This window comes from Sardina pilchardus, chromosome 2 (assembly GCF_963854185.1).
Source record: "Sardina pilchardus chromosome 2, fSarPil1.1, whole genome shotgun sequence".
Taxonomy (NCBI): Eukaryota; Metazoa; Chordata; class Actinopteri; order Clupeiformes; family Clupeidae; genus Sardina; species Sardina pilchardus.
In genome coordinates, this window is record NC_084995.1 from 1,626,598 (window position 1) to 1,652,439 (window position 25,842).

The 25,842-nt window shown below is 42.3% G+C and overlaps 1 protein-coding gene across 1 annotated transcript; it reads right to left on the reverse strand.

Moving 5' to 3' along the window:
- Nucleotides 1-298: 298 nt before the first annotated feature.
- LOC134059102 (uncharacterized) lies at nt 299-4,486 on the reverse strand. Its single transcript, XM_062515663.1, has 14 exons — nt 4,483-4,486; nt 4,335-4,364; nt 4,176-4,205; nt 3,533-4,075; nt 3,302-3,394; nt 2,823-2,962; nt 2,528-2,729; nt 2,326-2,442; nt 2,038-2,237; nt 1,778-1,925; nt 928-1,614; nt 762-791; nt 556-674; nt 299-472 (listed from the first exon to the last, which is right to left on the reverse strand). Exons 1-14 carry the CDS (start codon nt 4,484-4,486, stop codon nt 299-301), a joined length of 2,517 nt encoding a protein of 838 aa, XP_062371647.1.
- Nucleotides 4,487-25,842: the final 21,356 nt, after the last annotated feature.

The following is a 25,842-nucleotide window of genomic DNA, read 5'->3' on the forward strand; positions in this document are numbered from 1 at the left end:
GGAACAAATTCAACTTCAAATCACAGCATTACACAACACACATACACTTGCAAATTGACTAACACACTAAACTACACACACGCACCTGACTTACAGTACTCTCCAGTCCATGCATCACTTGACACTACCTCTATGGATTTGACTCTGCTTTCCACATTGAATTGCATTCACCAATCCACAACATAACATACCAATCTTGTGCACCTTCACACTTTACCACTTCCCTACACACATAGGGCCCTATCTTGCAGGCAGTGCAGTGTGCCACATGACTTTACCGTCTTGTGCAAGAGCATCGTTAATTTTTCTGCCAGAGACTCACGTTGTCCCAACTGCCCCATTTGGAGAAGGTTCTTACCTGTCCTTCAACCTCTAAAGGTTCTGCTATTGTGAGCAGCTCGCTCCTGGTCAAGGATATGCCTTCCATGTAGGCCACCTCAGATATATTCAGCTTGCCAAGGGCATCTTCAAGCTAATAGACACAAAAGGCTACATTGCTACAATGTTCTGTGCAGGGTAACATAAACAACCAACAGGATTGTTCAAGATTGTCACCTTTTCAAGCTGCACCGTATTGAGTGGCTGGCCCCACCAAGACTTATCAGGTCGAAATCTTCCTGCTGTGTCAGTAGCCTGGATTGCAGTCATCGGTGTGGAGTGGGGTGGATTGGCCTCTGTAACGGAAACAAGCCACAGATAGGCTAAATATTGATTCATACTCCATACAAAAGAAACCTTTGAAGAGAATCAACTGGCATTACCATTGGTATTTGTGGTTGTTGCCATGGTGCCTGTAAGTATAAACAGCAATTATAGCCATGACATTACCAGACAATATACTTTGAAAGTGTTGAGCAGAATAATTGTAATGTCATAAAAAAGGTACAGGAAAACATATTTAGGCCTAGGAGGGTAAACTAACCATACCTTCACTGTGAAGCCTCAATGTCCCTGATAGACCAATGTGCAAAGGCAGGTTTGACTGTGCTTGTATGGCCTGAATGTATTTGTTATTCATTTTAACATTGTGCAAATGAAAAAGCAAGCGCAGGGAAAACATGTAGTTATTCTCCTTCATCTGGCACAAAAAATATCGACTAGAAGCCAGCTCTCTGTTTAACTGTTCTGCGACAGATGAGTTGACCAGTAGTGCCAGATCCGGGACAATTTTGAGGCTTCTCAGAAGCTCCTCTGGACGCTTCTGGTTTTTCTGGTGGAAGCGGTCATACAGAGAGTATCTGCCATCAGTGCCCGTAACTGGGTGGGGCATTGAAAAGCGGCCAGTGGTGGAGGACTCATCCACACAGGTATTGGCAGATGTGAAGCCAAGGCTATTTATCCATGGCACAGAAACCTGAAGACGTTTCTCTGTTGCAGCAGCGATGTACTCTGGAGTGCTTGCACACAGGCGGCCATCATTAGGTCGAAAAAATTGTTGACCAGTCCTGTTGTTCACATGCCGTGCTACACGTCCAGCTACATCAGAGATGAAAAAAGTTGGAGGGTGTTTGAAGCTCAGCAAGGCATCACCATGATCCCTTGCAGACTCCTGCCACCAGAGAGGACTATGGTAGTACACAACAGCATGTGGACATGTCAGATGCAACACACCACCTGTGAAAGACAAGATACACCTGACAAACAATACAAAAACTATGCCAAGGAGACCATGAATATAAATGCAACTTTCTGTTCATCATGCTTCAAATTTAAACAAAACACATATTTGCATGTAGAATATCCCTCTTTACCAACACGCAGTACCGCTTCACCTTACCTCCAGTCTTTTGAAGCTTTATGAACATCTTTGGATAAAGGTCTTTATAAAGCAGCAACTCCTCCAGTCTGTGTACGAGGTCTGTGATGCTTCCGGAACCAGACACCCCAAGAGCAGAGCATGCTCTCACCAACTCGTCTCTATTCAGCTATAAAGAAAATGGTCATTGCAGTGAATTATTGTATTTTTACATTCAGTTTCAGGCGGCCTGTGTGATAAAAAAAGAAAGAAAAAATGAGATTAACACTAAAACCACGCACAGGATTGGAATCCAGCACCGTCAAAATAGTGTCCTCATCAACCGTCATGGACAAAGATGAAGGCAACTGATCCTTCTGAGAGAAGCCTTTCAACGCTTCCGTTTTGGGCACAACGTCTCCTACCCTCACCCTTTCTCCAAGCCATGGAGTAAACGAGGAGTATGCAAGCGGACTGTTGTAAGGATTTGCAGTGGTGGTACCTAGGGAGAAAAGAAGTCCAGTTTAACAAGTACAGTTTAAGCATAACATCACAAATTAAGTCACTAAGAGCTTTACAAGAATCCATACCAGTGCAAAATCCTGAGGCCACCAAGCGCTTCTCCAGACACTCCCACCTGACACGCATATTCACCTCCACATCCTCAGATGTTATGTGGTCTTTATCAGGACGCTTGAAGAGGTGAACTAGAAGATGGTAATTAAGTATGCGGCAGAACAGTCACTTCTATGGAATACAGCAATAGGGTGATAAAAATGTATTACTTCCTACCTGGCACATCAAATGCAACCTTCCAGTTTGCATCTGCAATTAACACTGGAGGGCTGTGGCCACATCTGACGCAGGAGTATGAATAGTCGTATTCCCTGAATGCACAGAAATGCTGGAATGCCTTTCTAATTGTGTCAATAGGGAGGCGAAGAGCTGAATGCGCCTCAATTGTGTGAAGAAAGCGGCCAACTGCAATATGATTCTGTAGACATATTTTATAAACAAGATTATATGTGAAGAAATACATAACTTTCAAACCAAGGTTACAATATGTTCACATGACTATATGACTTACCCCCAACGCTGCTGTCAGGAGAGAGCAAAGAGGTATTGTAAGGAATACCCTGTTGTCGTAGTTGTGGAAACCAGATGTGTATTCCTGAAACCTGACAGTCAAGTGGCACACAGGGCACTTCTTCACGTACACCGATATTTCTGTGAAAATACAGATAAATGAAAAATGAGTAGAAAAATGAAGTACAAACAGAGAATCATAAGACATTTCATACTTTTAATGTTAGACGAAAATAGGCGTACCTTTTCCAACAGAAGACATACCGTAGACAGTACCATGACGTGTCACAAGTACAGCGTCTCCCAGGGAGGGGGGGGTTGGTCCAGGGCAATATGGACACGTGTCCTCTGACGGTTCAAAGCCCTGCGGCAACTCTCTTTCTTTTTGGGAGAGTTCAAGAGGTAATTCTGATGGTATTTTCTTTTGTCTCCATAAATATTCGGTCATTTGCAGGACATCTCTTGAACGTAGGGCTGTACGGTGCTCCGATGGATCAAAATCTTGAACTTCCACTTCGTCAAGGTCCTCTTCATGTGAGGTCTGGTCTGCGTCTTTCAAAAGTTGGGGGCGCTCTTGAAACAACCACCACATGCACACAGAACGGTGAACACAGTGCTTGCTTGGGTTGCGACAAGGACAATACCAATTGCCATCCTGCATGTCAAAAGACACCCGTGTCCTATTAAAGGGACACCAACTTTCCTGTTCACCTGTAAAAACTGAAAAGTGCATTAGTTTTTCAGGTGGATCTTGCCCTTTCCAAAATATGGGAAATACACAATCAACGGCCTCAGAAAGGGCTTTTCTCTGAAGCTGCTCACAATCCCTCTGCCTTATGGTGGAGAACAGTCCCTGGTTCACCATCAACTGCAGAGAAGCAGCTGTCAGGGTTGGGGGTGCAGAGTAACACACACTCTCGTTGGTCCTGCGGAGGTGCTGACATTCAGTTCCTGGATTTCCTGACTCCGTTGCAATTTTCATGAAATCCCTGCAGACTGCCAACTCGCATGCCAATTTCTGCTCAACAACAGATTTGACCATGTGTACAGGGAAACGTGGTCCACTTGGATCTTTAGGCGTCACAAAAATGCCGTTTTTTGCATCAACGCATATGACGGGGGGATATTCTCTGCCGTGATGGGTACGTTCATGACGCCTCAGATTAGACGCATTTGAAAATTTACTGGAGCAGTCAGGACACTCCAAACCACCACCTTGACCCCCAACAACTGCAGGCTGTGGAGTAGATTTGTCTAAACAGAAATGACAAAAACATAGCAAGAGAAAAATAGAGTAGCAGTATGGAAACCAATACACATTTACATTCTACATTGAAAATAGAAGGTACCCTACCAGTTTTCTCTTTATCTGACACTGTAAGCCCTGCAACACAAAAAAGAAAAGCAAAACAGCCAAACTGGGATGAGAACAACATAGCAAGAGAAAAATAGAGTAGCAATATGGAAACCAATACACATTTACATTTTACATTGAAAATAGAAGGTACCTTACCAGTTTTCTCTTTATCTGACACTGTAAGCCCTGCAACACAAAAAAGAAAAGCAAAACAGCCAAACTGGTGTGAACAGGTGTAACTAACTAAATCAGAATGAACTGGCAATAGAGGCTGTTCTATCAAAAATAACAATTTTATTAATACACATGGATGGCAGAAAATAAACACAATGAAATGACTAATGCGAATGGGTTTGTACTACGCTAGGGAGATCATGGAGGCAAACTATCTCAAGACAGGCAAATCACTCCAAAAGGTTTTTAGCACATCACCAGTATCATGGCTATTCAGCCCACAGCAACAGTAACACACTTTAAGGGCCACAGCAGGCCAAGGTGACTCAATGCAAGCACACGTGGACTAACCTACCAGATCCCCGTTATTGTAAGCACAGTACCCACCTACACCTAAAGAAATAAAACAAAATGGCCCATGCACACTATACAAACAATCTTCTTAATTAACCATAAAAGTTGACAATGGGAAAAACAGTGGTTGGCTCCTTCTCTGGTGAGACTAAAAGAGACAAAAGCACATGACTATACAATAAAACATTACAGATAATCACAGATAATATTTTGTATGTTTGCAATGTGTCATGGCAAATCTACCTTTTGTTTGCGGGTAGGACAGTTCCCTTCCCTGGCCACATGCAGGTGACTGGCATCTATGTTTTTTAAGCAGCATGTTAATATGACAGGAGGACCAACCATGCTTTGACAATTTACATTTTAACCATCATTTCATTACTCTTTTCTTTCAATAAAATAGTTATCCAAACTAGCCCAATTCTATTGCCAATATGTTCCCCACATTACACATACATATACACATACATAGTTTAACAAAGAGAAACCTACCAACTCGACTGCAAACAATAGCAGGCCTCAGTTGTTCAAAGCTCAGGTGTACTCAGGAAGAGAGAGAGAGAGGCCCAGGTAAATCCCCACCCCTCTATATAGACACTGTTCCTCCCCTGGGTCCTAGTGCCATGCCCATTACCTTCCCTGTCACATATACCCCGAGTTTTGACAGGTCACCGTCCCGGTGACAAGAACCTCTATATACATAAAGTGTAGAATTGTAATTTAAAGCCATGGTCTAAATGATGCATACACTTGTTGGCTGCTCACCTGATCATTATCATCAGTATTATTTCTATTGTGTTGATTGTGCCGAGATGCCGGTTGGGGTAGATGAAATAGGTTGGTGTGGTGGCCTGCATTGGTTCTCTTGGAATGCCTAACCAAGCTAGGGGGGGTAGTGGGGATCTCATGTGCTATGAGGGAAGTTATTGGGGAGTCTGGCTGTATTGAAGCTGCTGGGCCTACAGGGGGTGCATGCATAGGCCCCTGAGGAGGTTGAAGGTGATCAGGGTTCAGGGGCTGTATGTTGGCCATAATGACACTGCCCAGTTCACTTTCATCTGTAGACGTCTCATGTTCCTCTTCTTGAGGCGGGCTACACAGCTCTGTTGGAATGGGGGCTGGGATGTGCACCATCTCCGCAGAAGGAATGACTTTAAGCTCTGCCCTGTTAATGTTCTTCACTGGTCCTAGCCCGTCTCGAGGCTGAATTTTGTAGACTCTTCCCATTTCATCAAAACAGTGCACAATCTCATAAACTGTATGGTCCCACATGTCCTGGATTTTATGGCGTCCAGGGGGATGGCTCCTTCGAAAAACGAGAGTTCCTGGTGATAGTATGTTGGTCACATTTGGTGTCACTTGCTTATTTCTTCGCTCAGCGGCTAGTTGAAGGTGATCTCTGGTGTGGTCATAAGCAATCTTCAGCCTATCTTGGTGATCAACGACCCACTCCTGAATGGGCCCTGAAGTCAAGTTGTGGTCCGGAGTGCCCAGCAAAAAATCAACAGGCAGCCTGGCTCTCTGCCCAAACATCAGCTCGTATGGAGAGTAATGAGTGGAAGAGTGTTCTGTGGTATTATATGCGAAAAGGATCTGAGGTAGGTACTGTGGCCATTTCCTCTTTTTTTCAGGTGGAAGGCTGCGAAGTAGGTCGTGCAAGGTTCGATTGAACCTTTCACACTGACCGTTGCCTTCTGGATGGTATGGTGTGGTGCGACTCTTCTCAATACCATATATTTTGCATAACTGTTTTATTAAATCTCCTTCAAAATTCCTACCTTGGTCACTATGTACACGTTTGGGGACTCCATACAAGTAAAACCATTTTTCAGTTAGAATTCGAGCTGTGGTGGTGGCTTTCTGATCTGAGGTTGGGTATGCTTGGGTAAATTTGGAGAAAACATCTGTAATAACTAGGACATTCTCTCTCCCATCTCCAGCTTTCTCCAGGACTGTGAAGTCAATGGCCAGGGTCTCCAGTGGTTTTGCTGCAGTGATGTTACCAGGAAATGTTCTCACTTTGGGTTGATTTGCTTTGGCTACCAAACAGCGACCACACTTTTGGCAGTAGTTTTCAATATCTCGCCACATGTTGGGCCAAAAGCATCTCTCCCTCACCAGGTGGGTGGTCCTTTCGACCCCTTGGTGGCCATGATCATCATGAAGATGTTTGAGCACCTCACCCCTAAGACACTCAGGAAGGAGAAGCTGAAAGACCTCTTCAGTTGTTTTTGGTGGCCTAATACGACGGTACAACACTCCATCCCTCACACAGATCTTGTGCCATTGCTGGACCAGTTTGCGAACATCTTTGGGCCCTGCTGTCAGTTCTTGTTTTGAAGGGCGTGTCCCACGTTGCCAATAACGCTTAAATGCTCCTATCACCTGGTCAGCCTCCTGCAGTGCTTGTAGGTCTGCTTTTTCTCGTGCTGGAAGGGCTTGGATTGCCTGGGTGGAGACAAAGTCCGGGGCTGAAGTCTGTGGTCTGTGTGGTTGTTCCCGGATCATACAGGGTACTTCGATGCCAGGGGTCAGTGACTGACTGGACTCATACGTTGGCTGTCTGGATAGCGCATCTGCATTCTTATTCGCAGCACCAGGGCGGTATTTGACTTCAAAGTCAAACGCAGCAAGCTCTGACACCCAGCGTTGTTCCACGGCCCCCAGTCTTGCTGTTTTCAAGTAACTCAGGGGATTATTGTCAGTAAACACAGTACACTTATTCCCAAGCAAATATTCCCTAAATTTATCCGTTACTGCCCATTTAAGGGCCAATAGTTCCAGCTTCCTGGAACTATAATTGGACATGTTCCGTTCTGAGCGTCTGAGGCCCCTGCTGGCAAATGCAATAGGTCGCCGTAGGCCCTCCTGTTCTTGTGACAGTACTGCTCCAAGTCCTGCATGACTTGCATCAATCTCAAGGACAAACGGTTTAGCAAAGTCTGCATAGCCAAGAACTGGAGCACTGACTAGTCGTTCTTTCAGGGACTCAAACCCCCTCTCACATTCCTCATTCCACTTCTCCACAATAGAGCACTTGCCATGTCCTTTGGGCTTGTGTTTGCTTCCCAATACCTCTGCAACAAGACTGTGTAAGGGTGCGGCCAACCTCGAAAATCCCTCCACAAAACGGCGGTAATAAGATGCAAAACCAAGGAATGACTGGAGCTCCTTTGCCGTCGTGGGCCGCCTCCATTGTTGCACCACACTGATCTTATCTGGGTCAGTGGCCACCCCTGCCGCTGAAACTATATGCCCAAGGTACTGGACCTCATGTTGGAAAAAATGGCATTTCTTGAACTTCAGCTTCAGATGGTTTTCCTGCAGGCGGGCCAAGACCAATTCTAACCGCTGTAGGTGGTCTTGAAAGGTAGAGGAAAAGAGAACTATGTCGTCAAGGTATAACAACAGTGATTGGAACGACTGATCCCCAAAAATGCGCTCCATGAGGCGTTGGAAAGTGCTAGGTGAGTTGCACAATCCAAACGGCATCCGATTGAACTCGAAGAGTCCGAATGGCGTGCAGAATGCTGTCTTGGTCTTATCTTTCTCGACGATTGGCACCTGGTTATATCCACTCGCCATATCTAGTGTTGAGAACCACTTTGCCCCACCCAGAGCATCCAGAGACTCTTCTATGCGTGGCAAAGGATATGCGTCTTTCCTTGTTTTTGCATTGAGGAGCCTATAGTCTACACACAGCCGCATACTCCCATCTTTCTTTTGAACGATGACTATTGGAGAAGCGTATGGACTGCAACTGGGCCGAACAATGCCGCTAGATAACAGCTCCTGAATATGGGTCTTGACTTGCTCATACTGCGAAGGGGGCAGTCGCCTATAGCGCTGACGCACAGGAATGTCATCTGTCAAGTGAATCTCGTGTTCCACTAATGTTGCACACCCTAGATCTCCCTCCCCTTGGCTGAAAACACCTAAATACTTTGTCAGCAATGCCCTCCCTTGTTGCTCTTGCTCTGATGAGAGTGTGGGCCATGAGGCATTAGAAAAGTCAAAAGCTGGACCACCATCAACAGTGATGGACTGTACCACTGCCACTCTGCTTCCATCCTCATCGGCCAGAGTAACTGAGCATGTAGGAGATGTAGTATGAACTACATGGATTGTGCCCAATGGGGTGCTTGGTTTAAGCCACGCATCCTGTAGGCCAACATTGACGACCGGTATCTCCACTAGGCCCCTGGTCACTGTCAGCAGGGCTTTTGAGACTAGTAGTCCAGGAGGCAGGCAGCTTCCATCTTCAAGAGGTTCCAAGATCACTGAGGGAAGAGTAGAGGTGGCAGAACTTGGACACACGATTGAAACAAACTTCATTGAGCCTGCTGGAACACGGATGGGCCGCCCTTGAATCCTAGCCTTCCCCAGATACCCTTGTTCATGAAGTAACTTTATGGAATGGCATTCTGACAATGCACCTTTCCAGCCTGGGCCGGCAGAGTTCACTCGAGAGGACTGGAAGAAATCAGGACCAAGCTGAACAAACAGTTCGTGGTAGCAACGTCGGATGATGTTCATCCCCAGCAAGCCAGGCACCAGTGATCTTTGTTTCTTAACCTGGTGGTCTTCTGGAGTCTTTACGACCAGCACCCCCATCTGGGGAAGTGTCTTACTCAGGACATGCACGTCAAGTTCCAAGTAGCCTATATAGGGAATTCCAAGCCCATTGGCGGCCTTTAACTGCAGCCAGTTACACTGTTGCAGTTTCTCATGGCCTTGAGACTGAAAATGTTCAAGAAAGAATTCTTCTGTAATTGTGGAGACCATAGATCCCGTGTCAAGTAAGCAAGACACTGTGGTACCCCCCATGCTAACTTCCACTATTGGACATTCCCCTATCAGTTCAGGTGTACAGTCATTGTGATTGCTTGAGCCTAAGAGGTGCCCTCCTGGTGTCTGGCTCCCCGCACCAGAGGGCGCTAGTTTTCCTGTGGCCAAGTAGGGGCGGCTATGGCATCCTGTGTTTGTACAGTGACTTGGGGTCCTGAGCTGTGAGAGGACCCTGCAGTGGGTTGCATCTGGACTCTACAGAACCGTGCTATGTGTCCCCCCTTGTTGCACCTCAAACAAATGGGTCTACCATCTGCCTGGAACCGATAGGGTTTTGAGTCTCTCCCATCTCTTGATGAATTTTGTGGGTGTGAATTTGAATTTTGGATACCTATATGTTTCATAATTGTGTCTAACTGTGCCTGCTGCTTCTTAAGACACTCTTTGAGTTCTGCTAACTCACCATGTTGTGGTACAGTGATGGCATTTGACTCAACAACGTCCACCCTCCCAGAATCGATATATGAATGGCATGAAAAAGCACGAGCCCTTTGCCTATTTGCATTTCGTCCCTCCTCCGCCCACCTGATGGCAACACTACGGAGTGTAGTAAAAGAAACCCCAGGGTCTTGGCTAATATTCCGTTTGAGCTCTCTACGCAACATATCATCATGTACATGTTCTGTAAATTGATCACGTAAAATCTGGTCTGAGTTAAGAATACCACCAGGAGTTTTACGAATGACTATATCCATGAGTGACTTTAACACATGAGAGAAGTCCCTCAATGATTCCCCTTCCTTTTGACTACGTTGAAAAAACTGGAGTTGTGCAGCAACGTAAGACTGGGAACAGCTATAATTTTCAGTGAGAATAGCAAATATCTTCTCTGTGCTGTTTCTGTCTGGTAGGCTATGAAAATCCAACTCTGCTTTCGCACCACCCTCTAGCTGATCATACAGAAAAAGGACCTGTTCAGCTTGGGACATTTGTCTAACTGCGAGACACCTACGGGCCTCTTCAATCCACTTTTCCACAGTTATCAAATCAACAGACAATTTACCAGAAAATTTTGGACATTTGCGTTCTCTAGGAACATACACAAATTGAGTTAGTGGTGGAGGGGGAGCAGCAGGAGTATCTGGGCTGTCACCGGCTGAATTGGAAGGCCCGCCTCGGCCCACCTGTGATTTCAAACGTTCGTTTTCAGCCTGAAGCTGCCGTACCTGATCCATCACGGCTTGAATGTCGTCCATATCTTAACCTAATGTTGACTGTAGTGGCTGAAACGGCAGTTGGGGGTCACCAAGGCTGAATCTCTGCTGATCTTGATTGCAGTGGCCACCACTGTTTTTCCCACAAGCCTAAATTATAACAATCACAACACAGAACAGGGCCAAACAAAAAACAAGGAAAACACAGCAAGTGAACAACCTCTGTAGATACCCTGCTCGCAGCGCCAATTGTGAACAGGTGTAACTAACTAAATCAGAATGAACTGGCAATAGAGGCTGTTCTATCAAAAATAACAATTTTATTAATACACATGGATGGCAGAAAATAAACACAATGAAATGACTAATGCGAATGGGTTTGTACTACGCTAGGGAGATCATGGAGGCAAACTATCTCAAGACAGGCAAATCACTCCAAAAGGTTTTTAGCACATCACCAGTATCATGGCTATTCAGCCCACAGCAACAGTAACACACTTTAAGGGCCACAGCAGGCCAAGGTGACTCAATGCAAGCACACGTGGACTAACCTACCAGATCCCCGTTATTGTAAGCACAGTACCCACCTACACCTAAAGAAATAAAACAAAATGGCCCATGCACACTATACAAACAATCTTCTTAATTAACCATAAAAGTTGACAATGGGAAAAACAGTGGTTGGCTCCTTCTCTGGTGAGACTAAAAGAGACAAAAGCACATGACTATACAATAAAACATTACAGATAATCACAGATAATATTTTGTATGTTTGCAATGTGTCATGGCAAATCTACCTTTTGTTTGCGGGTAGGACAGTTCCCTTCCCTGGCCACATGCAGGTGACTGGCATCTATGTTTTTTAAGCAGCATGTTAATATGACAGGAGGACCAACCATGCTTTGACAATTTACATTTTAACCATCATTTCATTACTCTTTTCTTTCAATAAAATAGTTATCCAAACTAGCCCAATTCTATTGCCAATATGTTCCCCACATTACACATACATATACACATACATAGTTTAACAAAGAGAAACCTACCAACTCGACTGCAAACAATAGCAGGCCTCAGTTGTTCAAAGCTCAGGTGTACTCAGGAAGAGAGAGAGAGAGGCCCAGGTAAATCCCCACCCCTCTATATAGACACTGTTCCTCCCCTGGGTCCTAGTGCCATGCCCATTACCTTCCCTGTCACACTGGGATGAGAACATTGGTCTAAAATAGATAGATAGATAGGATATTTTATTGATCCCCAAAGGGAAATTCAAGGTCCCAGCAGCTTAAGACACCACACACAACATAAAATTGGTGAATAAACAGAATAATGAATGTAGATTTGCACTAACCGTGCATTTTTAGGTGGGCTTTAAAGTTCACAGATCTGGAAATAATTTTCTGGCATATTGGACAATGCCAATGGCACCTCTTCTGGTCCAAGATGGCACAAAAGCAGGGAATTGTGAATCGAACTGTAAAGAATATATGTTATTTATATCTTCATGGTAAACATGCAGTATAACCTTATGCAATATATTACAGTACATGCAAGCAATTGCATGATGAGTTACATAAAATTGTGAATCTGTAAATTTAAGACATTACTACAGGCTACATTTTGCCCACTTACGGCTGCCACTGCACTCATAGTAGATGGCGAAATTTATATGTCGAACCCTTAGATGGTCTGCACTACAGAGAATGTCATTTTTGCAGAATTTACAGTTCTGTTTTCCTCCCTCATTAATGACCTCCTCCGCAGATGCAAACTCAAATGTGGTTACTGCACATAAAATGGTTAAACATGACTTGTGGCATAAAACATGCATATGATACATATAATTGTAACTGTAATTGTGTAATTGTTAATACTTTACCAGACATGCTTGACATGAAACGATGAAACCAAAACCTTTGGATGAAACATGCAACGATGTCAATACACTGAGGGAAAAAGCACCCACGTGGCCACATCCACGTTAACTGCTATGCTAACACTCGGTCCCATCAACGTACTTAACTAACGAACATAACTAAAGTTTAAAAAGTTAACGGCAGGCATTTTCAAATCGTCGTTTTTCACATACTATTGTGTTACATTTACATTGCATATATCTTACCTTTTTGTTAAAGTCAGTGAGATGGAGTACTAGCAAACAAACTTTCGGGAAAACGAAGAGGGAAAAAGCACCCACATGGCCACATCCACGTTCATTGCTATGCTAACACTCCCGTCAACGTACTTAACTAACGCACCCACATGGCCACATCCACGTTCATTGCTATGCTAACACTCGGTCCCATCAACGTACTTAACTAACGAACATAACTAAAGTTTAAAAAGTTACCGGCAGGCATTTTCAACTCGTCGTTTTTCACATACTATTGTGTTACATTTACATTGCATATATCTTACCTTTTTGTTAAACAGTCAGTGATGTAGTACCAGCAAACAAACTTTCGGGAAAACCGCGAAACGTACGTTTGATTGCTTCTTCCTCTGTCATGCCGAGATGATGCCAGTGAGCAGTGTCATGTCAGTGACGTGTTATCGACATGTGTCACGTGGTCACATGTCGATGCCAGTGACATGTCTTTACATGCCACTGGCACGTGTCACATGTCGATTAATCATTTAAGCCTTACTGGGATTTTCAGGCACAAGGGCCAGAAGAGTGCGTGGTCGTGCACCATAGAATGTTTTGGTGTTCATCTATCATGAGTAAAACAGAAAGAAAAATATTTTTATTCAAACCATGTGCCATTAGTCATATATAATACACAAATCATGTCTATTTGTTACTATAAAGTTAATAGTAAAACCAGTACTAGTATTAATTCTTCTAATTTATTATTGGTATTTGCCACATAGAATGCGTCAGACATTGTGAGAAATCATATTGATAAAACATTTAACATCGAATACAGTATGCAAGTGAATAACAGTAAACATAATATTAGTGACAGGAAATCTTCATATGTTCTTTATTTTTTTTTAAAAACTCATTGTCTTTGCATCAGTATATTTATTGCTACAATTGTTAGCATGTCATAACGTTTTTAGACAGTACAAAGGCAAACTTACAGAATTATTCAAACATGTATATCATTAAATATCATTATTATCATAATGATGTAGGATCAGAAGATTTATATTATGTATATTATGTATATATTGTTGTAAGTAGCTAATCGCTAATAGCTAATCGTTAGCTAGCTAGCATCTCTACCTTTACCATTAAATGACATCTCACCATTTGGTAGAACACGTTTTTAAAAGATTATTTGACAGTTATAAGAGTTATTTCTTTTGCATTAAGTTGCATAATTCTGTTACATAACACCTCTGAAATGATGATGTGTCGAAAAAATATTCTTACCTTGGAAAATTTCGCCAAAATCAGTCCTCATCTGACGATCACATTTCCTTTGTCTCACTTCCTGTTTGAAGGAGTACTGGCAAAGCATACAGCTCAAAGACACAGTGCCATCTAGTGGATTTTTTGGGGATAGCACAACTAAACCAAGTGGTAGAGAAGGCTCATTCAGGTTGAGTTAAGCTAAATGCATTATTCACTGAGATATTGTGACTTAAAGTGTGGTCTACCAAACGGTTGAGCTGGACCTTAAAGGGTTAAAAGAAAACAGTGGCAACATTTGGTTACTACGATATTAATGATAATGTATGTAACACTCCCACTAAGCAGACTATTTAAATTAGTTGTATTGTAACCACTGACAGGCCTAAGCAATACATAATACATACACGCAGGGAGGCGCTTACATGGGATGCATCAGGCAGGATATATCTAGGGTTTTTCTCACATAGGGTGTCAAAAAGGCCTGGGGTAACCTATGGAAATGGCTATGATAAAATGTTGTATTACTAAACCTCCCTTCAAAATGTAAACAGTATGAGCCCCCACTTTGAGTTACATCTCAAAGAATCTAAATAGTAAATATAACCGTCTGAGTGATAACTGAATTGTAAGTTGACGTGAGAAAGCTGCTTCCCACAATTGACAACAAATAAGATACGTTAACTGCAAATAGCATAACGCTCATTTAAACCACCAAGCTGGATCAGACAGTTGTTCACAAAAACACCTCAAAACTTAGCAATTACGTTTAGAAAGCAGAAACTGGCATTTATTCATTGCCACCAGCTCACTGTATGCACACACATACGAAACACATTCATGGGCAGATCGATTCAAAGGAAAATAAAACACCCGGGGTTTAAACACACACAGTCTGGGGTACCCACTCGTAGGCGCGCATGTTGGAGCTCAATGAACAACGTTCTCTCTACTCACGTAGCTGGTCAGAGCTGTCAATGAAACTCAGGTTGCAAAAGCCTAGGCTAGGCTAGGCCAGTCGTCCGCTGCCTCCTCGCAAACAGCTCACAAACCAAAGACTTGGTCCTTCGCTGTCTTTCCCCCAGGAAGAAAAAAGTTACTGTGGAGTCACTCCCACAGCACTCATGTTCCGTCGCGATGTTCTTCAGTCCCTGTCGTTCTTCAGTCCCGGCCGTTAGCAGTGTGGCTAGCGGAGAAACTCCACATAACTGTCTTAGCTGCTAACTGCTAACTTAAAGTAACGTTAACTCCGGTTAAAGCGATCTTCCTTAAAACAAAAGAATACGCCCCCAAAAACAAACAACGGGGGAAGTAACCGACAAACAAACTAATACACAAACGTTACATTATATAAAGCAGTAATAAATTCAATATACTATATCTGTTTAGTATGATTAACTCATTTCCACACTGGAACTCAAATTGCCTCCAGCCTCCCACCGTTATCTCATTCTCCAACCTTCCGTCCAGCTCGCGAACACATCTCAACCAGCCTTAAAGGGATATTCCGCCATTTTTGGAAATACGCTCATTTTCCACCTCCCCTCGAGCAAAACAATCGATATTTACCTTGTTCCCGTTCATCCAGCCATTCTGTGAGTCTGGCGATACAACTTTTAGCTTCAGCCTAGCATAGATCACTGAATCGGATTAGACCATTAGCTTCTCGCCTGCTAGCTTCATGTTTAAAAGTGACTAAGATTTCTGATAATTTTCCCATTTAAAACGTGTCTCCTCTCAAGTTAGAAAGTGCAATAAGACCAACTGAAAATGAAACCTGGCGTTTTTCTAGGCTGATTTGACATGGAACTACACTCTCATCTGGCGTAATAATCAAGGCAACTTGCAAACGTACCATAGGCACAGTGATATCGTACGCAGCATCTGAAAATAGTCCCCATAGACATCAAGCAGTAGTAGTGCCAGTAGCTGCAAGTTGCCTTGATTATTACGCCAGATGAGAATGTAGTTCCATGTCAAATCAGCCTAGAAAAACGGCAGGTTTCATTTTCAGTTGGTCTTATTGCACTTTCTAACTTGAGAGGACACACGTTTTAAATGGGAAAATTACCAGAAATATTAGTCACTTTTAAACATGAAGCTAGCAGGCGAGAAGCTAATGGTCTAATCCGATTCAATGATCTATGCTAGGCTGAAGCTAAAAGTTGTATCGCCAGACTCACAGAATGGCTGGATGAACGGGAACAAGGTAAATATCGATTGTTTTGCTCGAGGGAAGGTGGAAAATGAGCGTATTTCCACAAATGGCGGAATATCCCTTTAAACAAATGTCAAAGTAAAAGTCCCCTACTAAGCCTTAAGGATCACGGTGACCATATCAATGTACAGCAATATTCAACATGACTCAAATCACAGGAAAGTATTTCATATTAAGTAGGCCTAATTCATACACATTTGTCTAAATATTTAAAACCCTATATCACAGGGGTGCTACATGTATTTGTGCATTTTTTTGTTTGTTTATTTACAAAAAAAGGCCAAGGACACAAAAGTGCCTGTAGTTGGAGAATCACCCTTAAATGACTTGAAAGAGATCGTCAGGTATAAATGCACCATACAGTACGAGGCCAGTTCATTCATTCAGATGCTGTTACATGCTAACTAACGCCTAAAGTACAAACACTTCTAAAGGATATTTCTACTTAAAGGGATAATCCGGAGTGAAATGCACTTTAGATCAACTTTTTCGGACTATTGGGAGTTGACACCAAAATCATGTCATTCGGATGTATTTTGAGAAAGTTCGAGCTCACCGTTTTTAGCCAAAACTCGTTAGCCTGGAAGTGACGCGGGCATGTCTTTCGCCGCTACAAAACGCTATTTTTATACCTCTTCTACTGTTCCAAACAACACTACACTTACGTGGTAGTGAGTAGAGGGTCCCTAAAGCCAAACCGAAGTATCCCCACGTCTTTATGTGATCGGATAGAGTCCAAAATAAATTAAATCGAGTCAGTACCTTTCCGGAAATGTCGCTGTTGCAGCTGGCAACGCTTTAACAACACTTTATTAACATTTCCGGAAAGGTACGGACTCGATTAAATTCATTCTGGACTCTCTATCCGACCACATAAAGACGTGGGGATACTTCGGTTTGGCTTTAGGGACCCTCTACTCACTACCACGTAAGTGTAGTGTTGTTTGGAACAGTAGAAGAGGTATAAAAATAGCGTTTTGTAGCGGCGAAAGGACATGCCCGCGTCACTTCCAGGCTAACGAGTTTTGGCTAAAAACGGTGAACTCAAACTTTCTCAAAATACATCCGAATGACATGATTTTGGTGTCAACTCAACGTATGTACTCCCAATAGTCCGAAAAATTGATCTAAAGTGCATTTCACTCCGGATTATCCCTTTAATTCTCAGACAAACCAGGCTAGGAACCACATGTACAGACTCTATAAATACTAACCATAATGTCAGTTTTTTATTCAAATAACTTGAAAGAGATCGTCAGGTATAAATGCACCATGCTAGTGGCCAGTTCACTCATTCACATGCTGTTACTAACTGGCGCCTATAGTACAAACACTACTAAAGGATATTTCCACTTAATTATCAGACAAACCAAGCTAGGGACCACATGTACAGACTCTATAAATACTAACCATGAGGTCCGTTTTTTATTTAAATTACTTGAAAGAGATTGTCAGGTATAAATGCACCATGCCAGCAGTGGGTTGCACCAGCTGAACGTAAGGTCAATCGTAAGTTTAGGTGCAAGTTGTGTCTTAAGTCTTACGTTCGGAGTAGCTAGTTTTAAACTAGCGCTGTTCTGAATTTCAGTTGCACCACCATAACTTAGGACGGAACTTAACTAGTAGTGTAATTAGTGACGCATTTAATGACGTTTATTAGCCTGGCTAACGCCTACCACTTCTCAAATGAGACGTGGTCTGGCAACCAGACGTTCATTTTCTCGTATTTGAAAAAATGCCCAGATCCATTCATTGGGCGCCACGGATGTCTATCAAATGCGCATAGCTCACCCAACTCGTTCGTATGCAACGCTGAGGGCTGCCATTGACGTCTGTGTAAATCCTTTGCCGTCGAATGTAGATGCAAGAAGGCAACGGAAACTTCTCGGATGTTCTGTGATTGGTTCGCCAACATCAGGCGAACATTTGGGCGTTAGTTTCCAGACTGGCTTAGTAGTGGCAGAGAATGTCTAATAAGGGGAGAACTGCCACTGTCGTTATACTTCCGGTTTTGAAATGGTTGCAGTTCCACGCTGGTTCCATTAGAGGCACTCACATTTGGAGTGCAGAATGCATGGCGGTCTATGGAGCAATACCCCTCAAAATCCACTTTTCTCAAAATATAATTTTTTGTCAATGAATTTTAATGTTGTTTTCAAAAGGGGATGCAAAGAAATTACGTATTGCGTGGTGTTTGATTTTTTTAGAGTCACTTGTTTGCTTTAAAACGTCTTTTAAAATGTAAATGACGTCATACACTCAAGCTTCATTAGCAGAATGCTAGCGTGGTATGGGCAACAACAACTCAACCTGTAAGAAATCGGAAGGACATAAGTACTCGTTCATTCAACTTTTGACCTATAACCTATGTTGAACTTGCAAAAACTACAATCAAATCTGAGATCTCTCAACGACAATTGGGTGAAAGAGCCAACTTTAGCCGTCTAGCTCCATAGGCTCCCATTCATTCTGCACTCAGGCGACCGCCCCCAGTGGAATTTTGGTGGAACTGCAACCAAAAGTCGTTACAATGGGACTTAATAGCGAGTGGCAAGGCTCTCCGTAGACGGGCTCTGGTAGTGGGATTGAAATCACCGCGCAAGGCAGTATGGGAAAACCCATGCTAGACATTTACACGATTTTAAACCAATCATCGGCAGCTCACAATGTAAACAGGAAGAAAAGTTTCCATAGGCTATAACGCACCCTGTCAGGGGGGAAAGCAGCTCTATCGTAGCCTAATTTAATCCTGCAAGTCTACTACATACGCGTGAGTTGAGTTGTGAGTTGCCTAGCCACCCTAGTTCATTGTGGGTTTATAACCTTAAAGATCAAATTGGAAAGGGAGAAAATTGAAATGGAAAAGGTTTAATTGAAATTGGAGATTTTAAAACTACAAGAACTGAAAGAAAAAGGATATACACTCATTATGAATGAGTCCTAATAAATTAACCCTTAATATTTAAATTGCATGACTTCGTGAGCTTAGAATTATAAGGTTCTATCTCCGTTTAGGGTAGTTCTGAGATATTGAGGATCAAAGTTTTTACATCCCAGCTGGCAAAACTGTTATGTAGATTAATTTACTATTATAGCTCAACAAGACCATCACCCTACAGGTACTTTAAGGATAGAATATAAAAATCTTGGCACATTTGGAAATGGGATTTTTTTACATGGCCCAAATGGAGATAGAACCTTATAATTCTGAGAGCTCTGATTCGGTTCAGAATTATAAGGTTCTATCTCCGCTTTTACACATAAAACCCTACATTTCAAAGAATAAATGTATATAACCATTGATTCTAATTAATGTATATATTCATAATACAAACACACAGCTTGTACTATATAATATAATATAATATATAATAGTATTGTACACATCATAGTCAAACAAGTTTGTAAGAAAAAAATATTTTATTTTTTTTAAAGAGCATGTACATAAAAACATTTTAAAACAATTCATTTAAAACATTTTGATTTTAAAAGAGTTCATTTATTCAATTCCACCCTTTAAATCCCCTCATCTCCACCCATATATACCCCCCCCCCCTACACTGTTACTAAGCATCATTAAACACTTTTTTTAAAAACACATTGTTCATTTATTCTTTTAAGTAAACTATGAGACACTTTTTTATTATTTAATAATTCTGTATGTCTGTTTTTTATGTATGCATGTTTGATGTACTTCATGTATAGATGTATAGAACTTCAGATATCACTTTGTTTGTATATTTTTATGTATGATGTACTTGAGATTTCACTTTCTAAATACTGCACTGTAGTAGGCTTTGTCCACAGCAGGCATGTACTTAAACATAGATAAAAGATCTGACTTCTTTGCCTCTGAAATGCTGTTTTTGTTGGTGTGCACCTTTGGCCTGGGCAGCAAGAGAGATGTTGGCATGTTAGCCCTGGTTTTGGTGTTGGAGCCCCTAATATCTACCTGTATGGGAAGCTGAGCGTGAGAGGTACTGTACTGTACACTGAACAGACTTTGAGTGAATGTAATTTGGGCCACTGAAGCAAATGGTATCTGCTTGTACTGGAACAGTTTGGCACATGACTGAAAGTCTTTGAAATCTGTATCTTTCATCTGGATGACAGTGTATGGATTAGTTCTGTTCGCTCTCAGAAGGACACGCAAGAATGACAATGGGCTGTAAAACTCTGAGCTTGCCATTGCCTTTTCAATGTTGCTATGCATGTTGTCTACCTCTTGGACAGCCGAGTGGCCAGGTGTAGAATATTTCATTGTGATCTTTTGGATTTTGGAATTTCTTGACAAGAACTCAACGATTGCAAAAGACATAATGGAATTTCTATTTTGTGGCACACAGCTGTCACTCCATGTGACTATCTCAGTTACCTCAGGATGGTCTTGAACCACTCGTTCAAGAATTTTGACCATGGCACTTGCCATGTCGTTCCCTCCTCTACCTGACAGTGCCTCCGTCCACACAGCACAATACCCTTTCTTGGTAAGAGAGCTGTGGGCAGTCATATTATACATATTCATCTTCCTTTTATAGAAGAATGAACTGATCTCAGCTCTTGGACATGAGATTACGTTTTCCAAATCAAAACAGACCGTAAGGTGCTGTTTATCGTTTCTGTCCCTTTGCCGCTCTTGGCGCATGGCATTTTTTTCATGTACGTGTCTGTTGTGTGCATCCTCTCGCTGCTGGTTTACCAACCCCTGTTTTTGAGCTGTTGCGTATGCCTCACATTCATCACACCTGTCTGATTTAGGGACATGAAACCCAAGATTGAACTCTGTGTTAAATATAAATCTATAGTAGGACATGTTCACTGGTGTTTCATTTTCAGCACATTTCATTTTGTACAGATCATACATCTTGGCCACATTTAGGGTTGGCTCAAGATACAGTTTTTGGGTGCGGGCACGACAGTAGTGTGACTCTATGACTGGGAATGACCTAATGTGCTCCACAGTGTTGGGGAGTAACGCATTACATGTAATTGAGTTACGTAATTTAATTACAAAATAAATGTACCTGTAATATATTACAGTTACTGTAGAAAAAAATGTAATTCAATTACAGGTACTTTTGAAATTTTTCAAAATTACAATTTGAATTACATCTCAATATTGTCAGCAAAACTTTGCAAATAATATTGTATGTAAAAAGAACTGTTTCCCTCCACAGCCATAGTTTTATACGGGACCTTCTGCTCTATCACGTCTACAGCGCCATCAGCGTAGGCCTACATGCCTGCCTGTAAACATGTTATGATTATCATTATATTATCCTCACAAAAAATGTGATGCTAATTCACGTATTGAATGCCCTTGATGCCTTGTGCGCTTGTACAGAACTGCTCGGCAGCCTGTAGACCAAGGCAGAAATCTTCGCATGGATTTTGGGACTATATATATCATTCAAAAATCGGAAAAGTAATCAAAAAGTAATCAAAAGTAATTAGTTACGTTACTCAGAAAAAGTAATTCAAATAGTTACACTACTATTACATTTTAAACAGAGTAACTTGTAACTGTAACACATTACATTTCTGAAGTAACCTTCCCAACACTGGTGCTCCAGCACCTTCTCTTTTTTGTCCTGATCTATTTGTTTTTTAGGATGCTTTCCCCGTGCATCTGACTTTGGCATGCCAGCCTGGCTTTTTTTTTGGTGTACATTGTACACTGTTTTCTGACTAACTGAGATAGTACCTAGAAAAAATGGCTTGCATACTCTCACTTTCTGTTCCTCTCCTAGATTAAGATAATATTTGAAAGAGTGTGTACGGCGAGATTCGCCGCCACTACCACGCTGTCTCTCTTTGACATGGCACTCAGTTGACATCATAATGTAGTCATATTTCCTGTCCTAATTCAGACTATAGTACTCTTCAAAACACCTCTCCCTCTCACCATGAGTGACTCTCCTGGCACAATTAAATTTACAGGACACAGTGCAGTCCTTAGATGTTTTTATTTGTTTGGCTGGCACTGTGTCTTTAGACGTGTTGACGTGTTCTTTACCCTCTTGATAAAGCCTCTTTCTGCATACTGACTTCCATGATGATGGAGTGCAGATCCTTTTCCTACTCTTCCCTTGCTCTGGTCTCGGCTGTATCCCAACTGCTGGTGTCTCTGCTGCAATGGCCCTGGGTGTCTCTGCTGCAATGGCCCTGGGTGTCTCTGCTGCAATGGCCCTGGGTGTCTCGGCTGGTCTGGCCCTGGGTGTCTCTGTTGCAATGGCCCTGGGTGTCTCTGCTGCAATGGCCCTGGGTGTCTCGGCTGGTCTGGCCCTGTGTGTCTCTGCTGCAATGGCCCTGGGTGTCTCGGCTGGTCTGGCCCTGTGTGTGTCTGCTGCAATGGCCCCGGGTGTCTCGGCTGGTCTGGCCCTGGGTGTCTCGGCTGGTCTGGCCCTGGGTGTCTCTGCTGCAATGGCCCTGGGTCTCTTGGCTGGTCTGGCCCCGGGTGTCTCTGCTGCAATGGCCCTGGGTGTCTCGGCTGGTCTGGCCCTAGGTGTCTCTGCTGCAATGGCCCCGGGTGTCTCTGCTGCAATGGCCCTGGGTCTCTTGGCTGGTCTGGCCCCGGGTGTCTCTGCTGCAATGGCCCTGGCTGTTTCGGCTACTGTCCCTCTCGCTGCTGCTCTGGGGGTCTCTGACTCTCCTGGCATGGCTACAAAAACTAATACAGCTGAGCATCACAATATCATTTTACAGGAAAGTCACTAATGGTGAGACATACATTCTGTAGAATTCGATCATCTATATCAGGACAATCTGCATAGCTTAACATGGATAAAGATTAGACAATGGAAACCACTGAGGCACTGCCTAGGACTACTACCATAATTTCCCTTATAAAGACTCAACAGGATAAACAGTCAGATAGGCCTAGTGATTAATGTACACACCGCCAGTGGCATGTTTGCCTACAAGGTAGTGTCATCTGTGCAACTCGACTATTCACTGCCCGTTAAACCTGCAAAAACATAACCCCAGCAATAGCCAAGAGAAGCTAAAGATGATTTATTATTACATGATCCAATATTATAATAATGTGTTGATTCATTATTTTGTTTTATGACATTGAGAATATAGTTTGGGTATTTTACAAACCTGCAAAACATAACTCCAGCAGTAGCCAAGAGAAGCTAAAGGTTTTTTATTATTACCAAAGAGTATAGTTACTTCTATACTCTTTGTTATTACATGATCCAATATTATAATAATGTGTCGATTCATTATTTCGCTTTATGACATTGAGAACATAGTTTGGGTATTTTACAAACCTGCAAAACATAAACCCAGCAGTAGCCAAGAGAAGCTAAAGATTATTTATTATTATTACATGATCCAATATTATAATGTGTCAATTTATTATTTCGTTTAATGACACCGAGAACACAGATTGGGTATTTTACAAAGAAAGGCAGAGTAAATTCAATAGAAATTCCATCCATCTATAGAAGTACCCACCACAATCTGCTGTCCTCTTTGCCTTTGGAGAACCACTATCATCATTTCTGTAACAAAAAACAATTGAATTATTATCCTGATATAAATGGTGCAACTTTTATCAAGACACCAATAATCTAGCAAGCTTAAAACATTTGTAAGATTGCATTTATGGAAGTGGAGTTAGTTAGAAATTGGTGATATGTTAGGTTGCAGTCATCAAGACACCAATAATTTATCAAGCTTAAAAGATAGCAACTAGCTAGCTAGCTTGCATTTATGGAAGGGGAGTAAAGTTAGAAATTGGCATTATGTTAACTAAGCTGCAGTTGCCCATCTACAATGATACAAGGAAACAGGGATGTGACAAGGATACAGGGATGTTTATTTGTCACATACATACATTTACAGCACAACTGCAAAACTGTAAGTGAGCTGTTGGTTAGCTAGCAAGCTAATGCTAAAGTTCGCTAATGCTAAAGTTCGCTAATGCTAAACTAGCTAGCTATCTACTTTGGCAAACAAACTGGTTTACATTAGCTAGCTAATGATAGGTAAATTAAATATTATATACCAGCTCTATGTGCTTCAACTTACCGACATCTTCTAGTACTGGCACATGTGCGTTTATATCTTTTGGGCGCCATCGCCGGCTTCAAATATCCCGTAACTCCTGTCCAGCCCTTAGCTCTGTGTCCAGGCTACACAGCTAAGACATGGGTTTTGATTGGTCCGTCCGTGTTCATTCAGGGTTTTTAGTGGATATTGAATCTACTGGAGATAGAACCTTATAACCCCAACTCGGTTTATACGTTCGACCGGCGTCGCGTCACACAGAGCCAGGTTGTCTGCGCCACGCCCCTTTTTTGGGGAAACAAGCCCTCAGAACAAGCCTGAAACAAGCCAAAGTGAACGGGTGTTGTTCACGGTCACTGATCTATAACGAATAACTTATTATTTATAGATCAGTGGTCGCGGTAGACAGACATGCCGATAAGTTGCTGTGTGGTTGGGTGTACCAACCACAAAGCTAAGAACCCCTAACATTAGGCTACACCAAAAATAAATCAGACCAACGAAAACGGAAATCTAGGCTAACACTTGGCTAACACTAGCAGCTAGGCTATCGGCTACGACAGAAATTATCATATGTTGGAATTATCTAACGAACATACTTTACATCCAAGCCTGTCAGTCAACTACACAACATTACAATTAAAATAAGAGGCCAAAAATACAGGAAAACAATTTAGTTATTTAACTGGAGATTCAATGAGATAAGAGTATGTCTGGGTATGACACTGGCCACTGCTACTGCTAGCAGGCTACTCGGGAGACCGAAGGGACATGTTTTTACTTTGATTGAATTAAGCTTTTGAACGTATTTTTCACGGTCAACGACCGGCAAAGTGGTAATATATTGAGTGGTCCTATTGATTCGTTGTGTTTTCTGTTATCATTTACCCCTACGATTTCGGTACGAATTACGTTTATTGAGCCTAATTTGCATTGGAGTTAATGGGAGACGTAGTTTGTTTCCCCCAAAAAGGGGCGGGAACGTTCGTCGCGAGTCAAGTTCCCGGATGTGCCGGTCTAACGTATGGTATGTGAGATAGAACCTTTTTATTTTATTAATAACTAAGTAAAACAATATTTTTTTACAAAAATAACACCACACAGGCATTAATAAACATCCAATGAGTCAGATTATGTCAAAAACTCAATTTTGACCAAAAATGGAGATAGAACCTTATAATTCTCAGCTCACGACTTGTTGTGTTGGTTATTTGTGTAACATAGCATTTTGCAAACATTTCTTAATGGAGAATAATTTTAGAAGGTATAATAACTATGTAAGTCCTGTTATCTCCCTCAACAATAGTTCCCGTATCACACTTGAATATTAATTCGCCAAACTCGTTGCGAAGTTTAAATGAACTGTCACGTTACATCCAAGCTGAAATACAGACGTGCAGACCCATAGTAACATTGTAGCATATGACGGAGGTGGATTGTAGCTAGTTGGATGCCATGTAGGCTATAAAAGTAGCGATCTTTCAAAGTTAAAGTTAATCAGAATCCTGGGATATGCCCGCTTGACAACGGGAGAAA

What these genes read in the sequence shown, in the direction of transcription:
- LOC134059102 (XM_062515663.1), bottom strand. An exon ending in TTTTGATCCATCGGAGCACC is followed by an intron (nt 2,963 to 3,301) that starts GTACAGCCCTAC and finishes GTATTTTCACAG; the next exon opens with AAATATCGGTGTACGTGAAG. An exon ending in ATTGAGGCTTCACAGTGAAG is followed by an intron (nt 792 to 927) that starts GTATGGTTAGTT and finishes TTATACTTACAG; the next exon opens with GCACCATGGCAACAACCACA.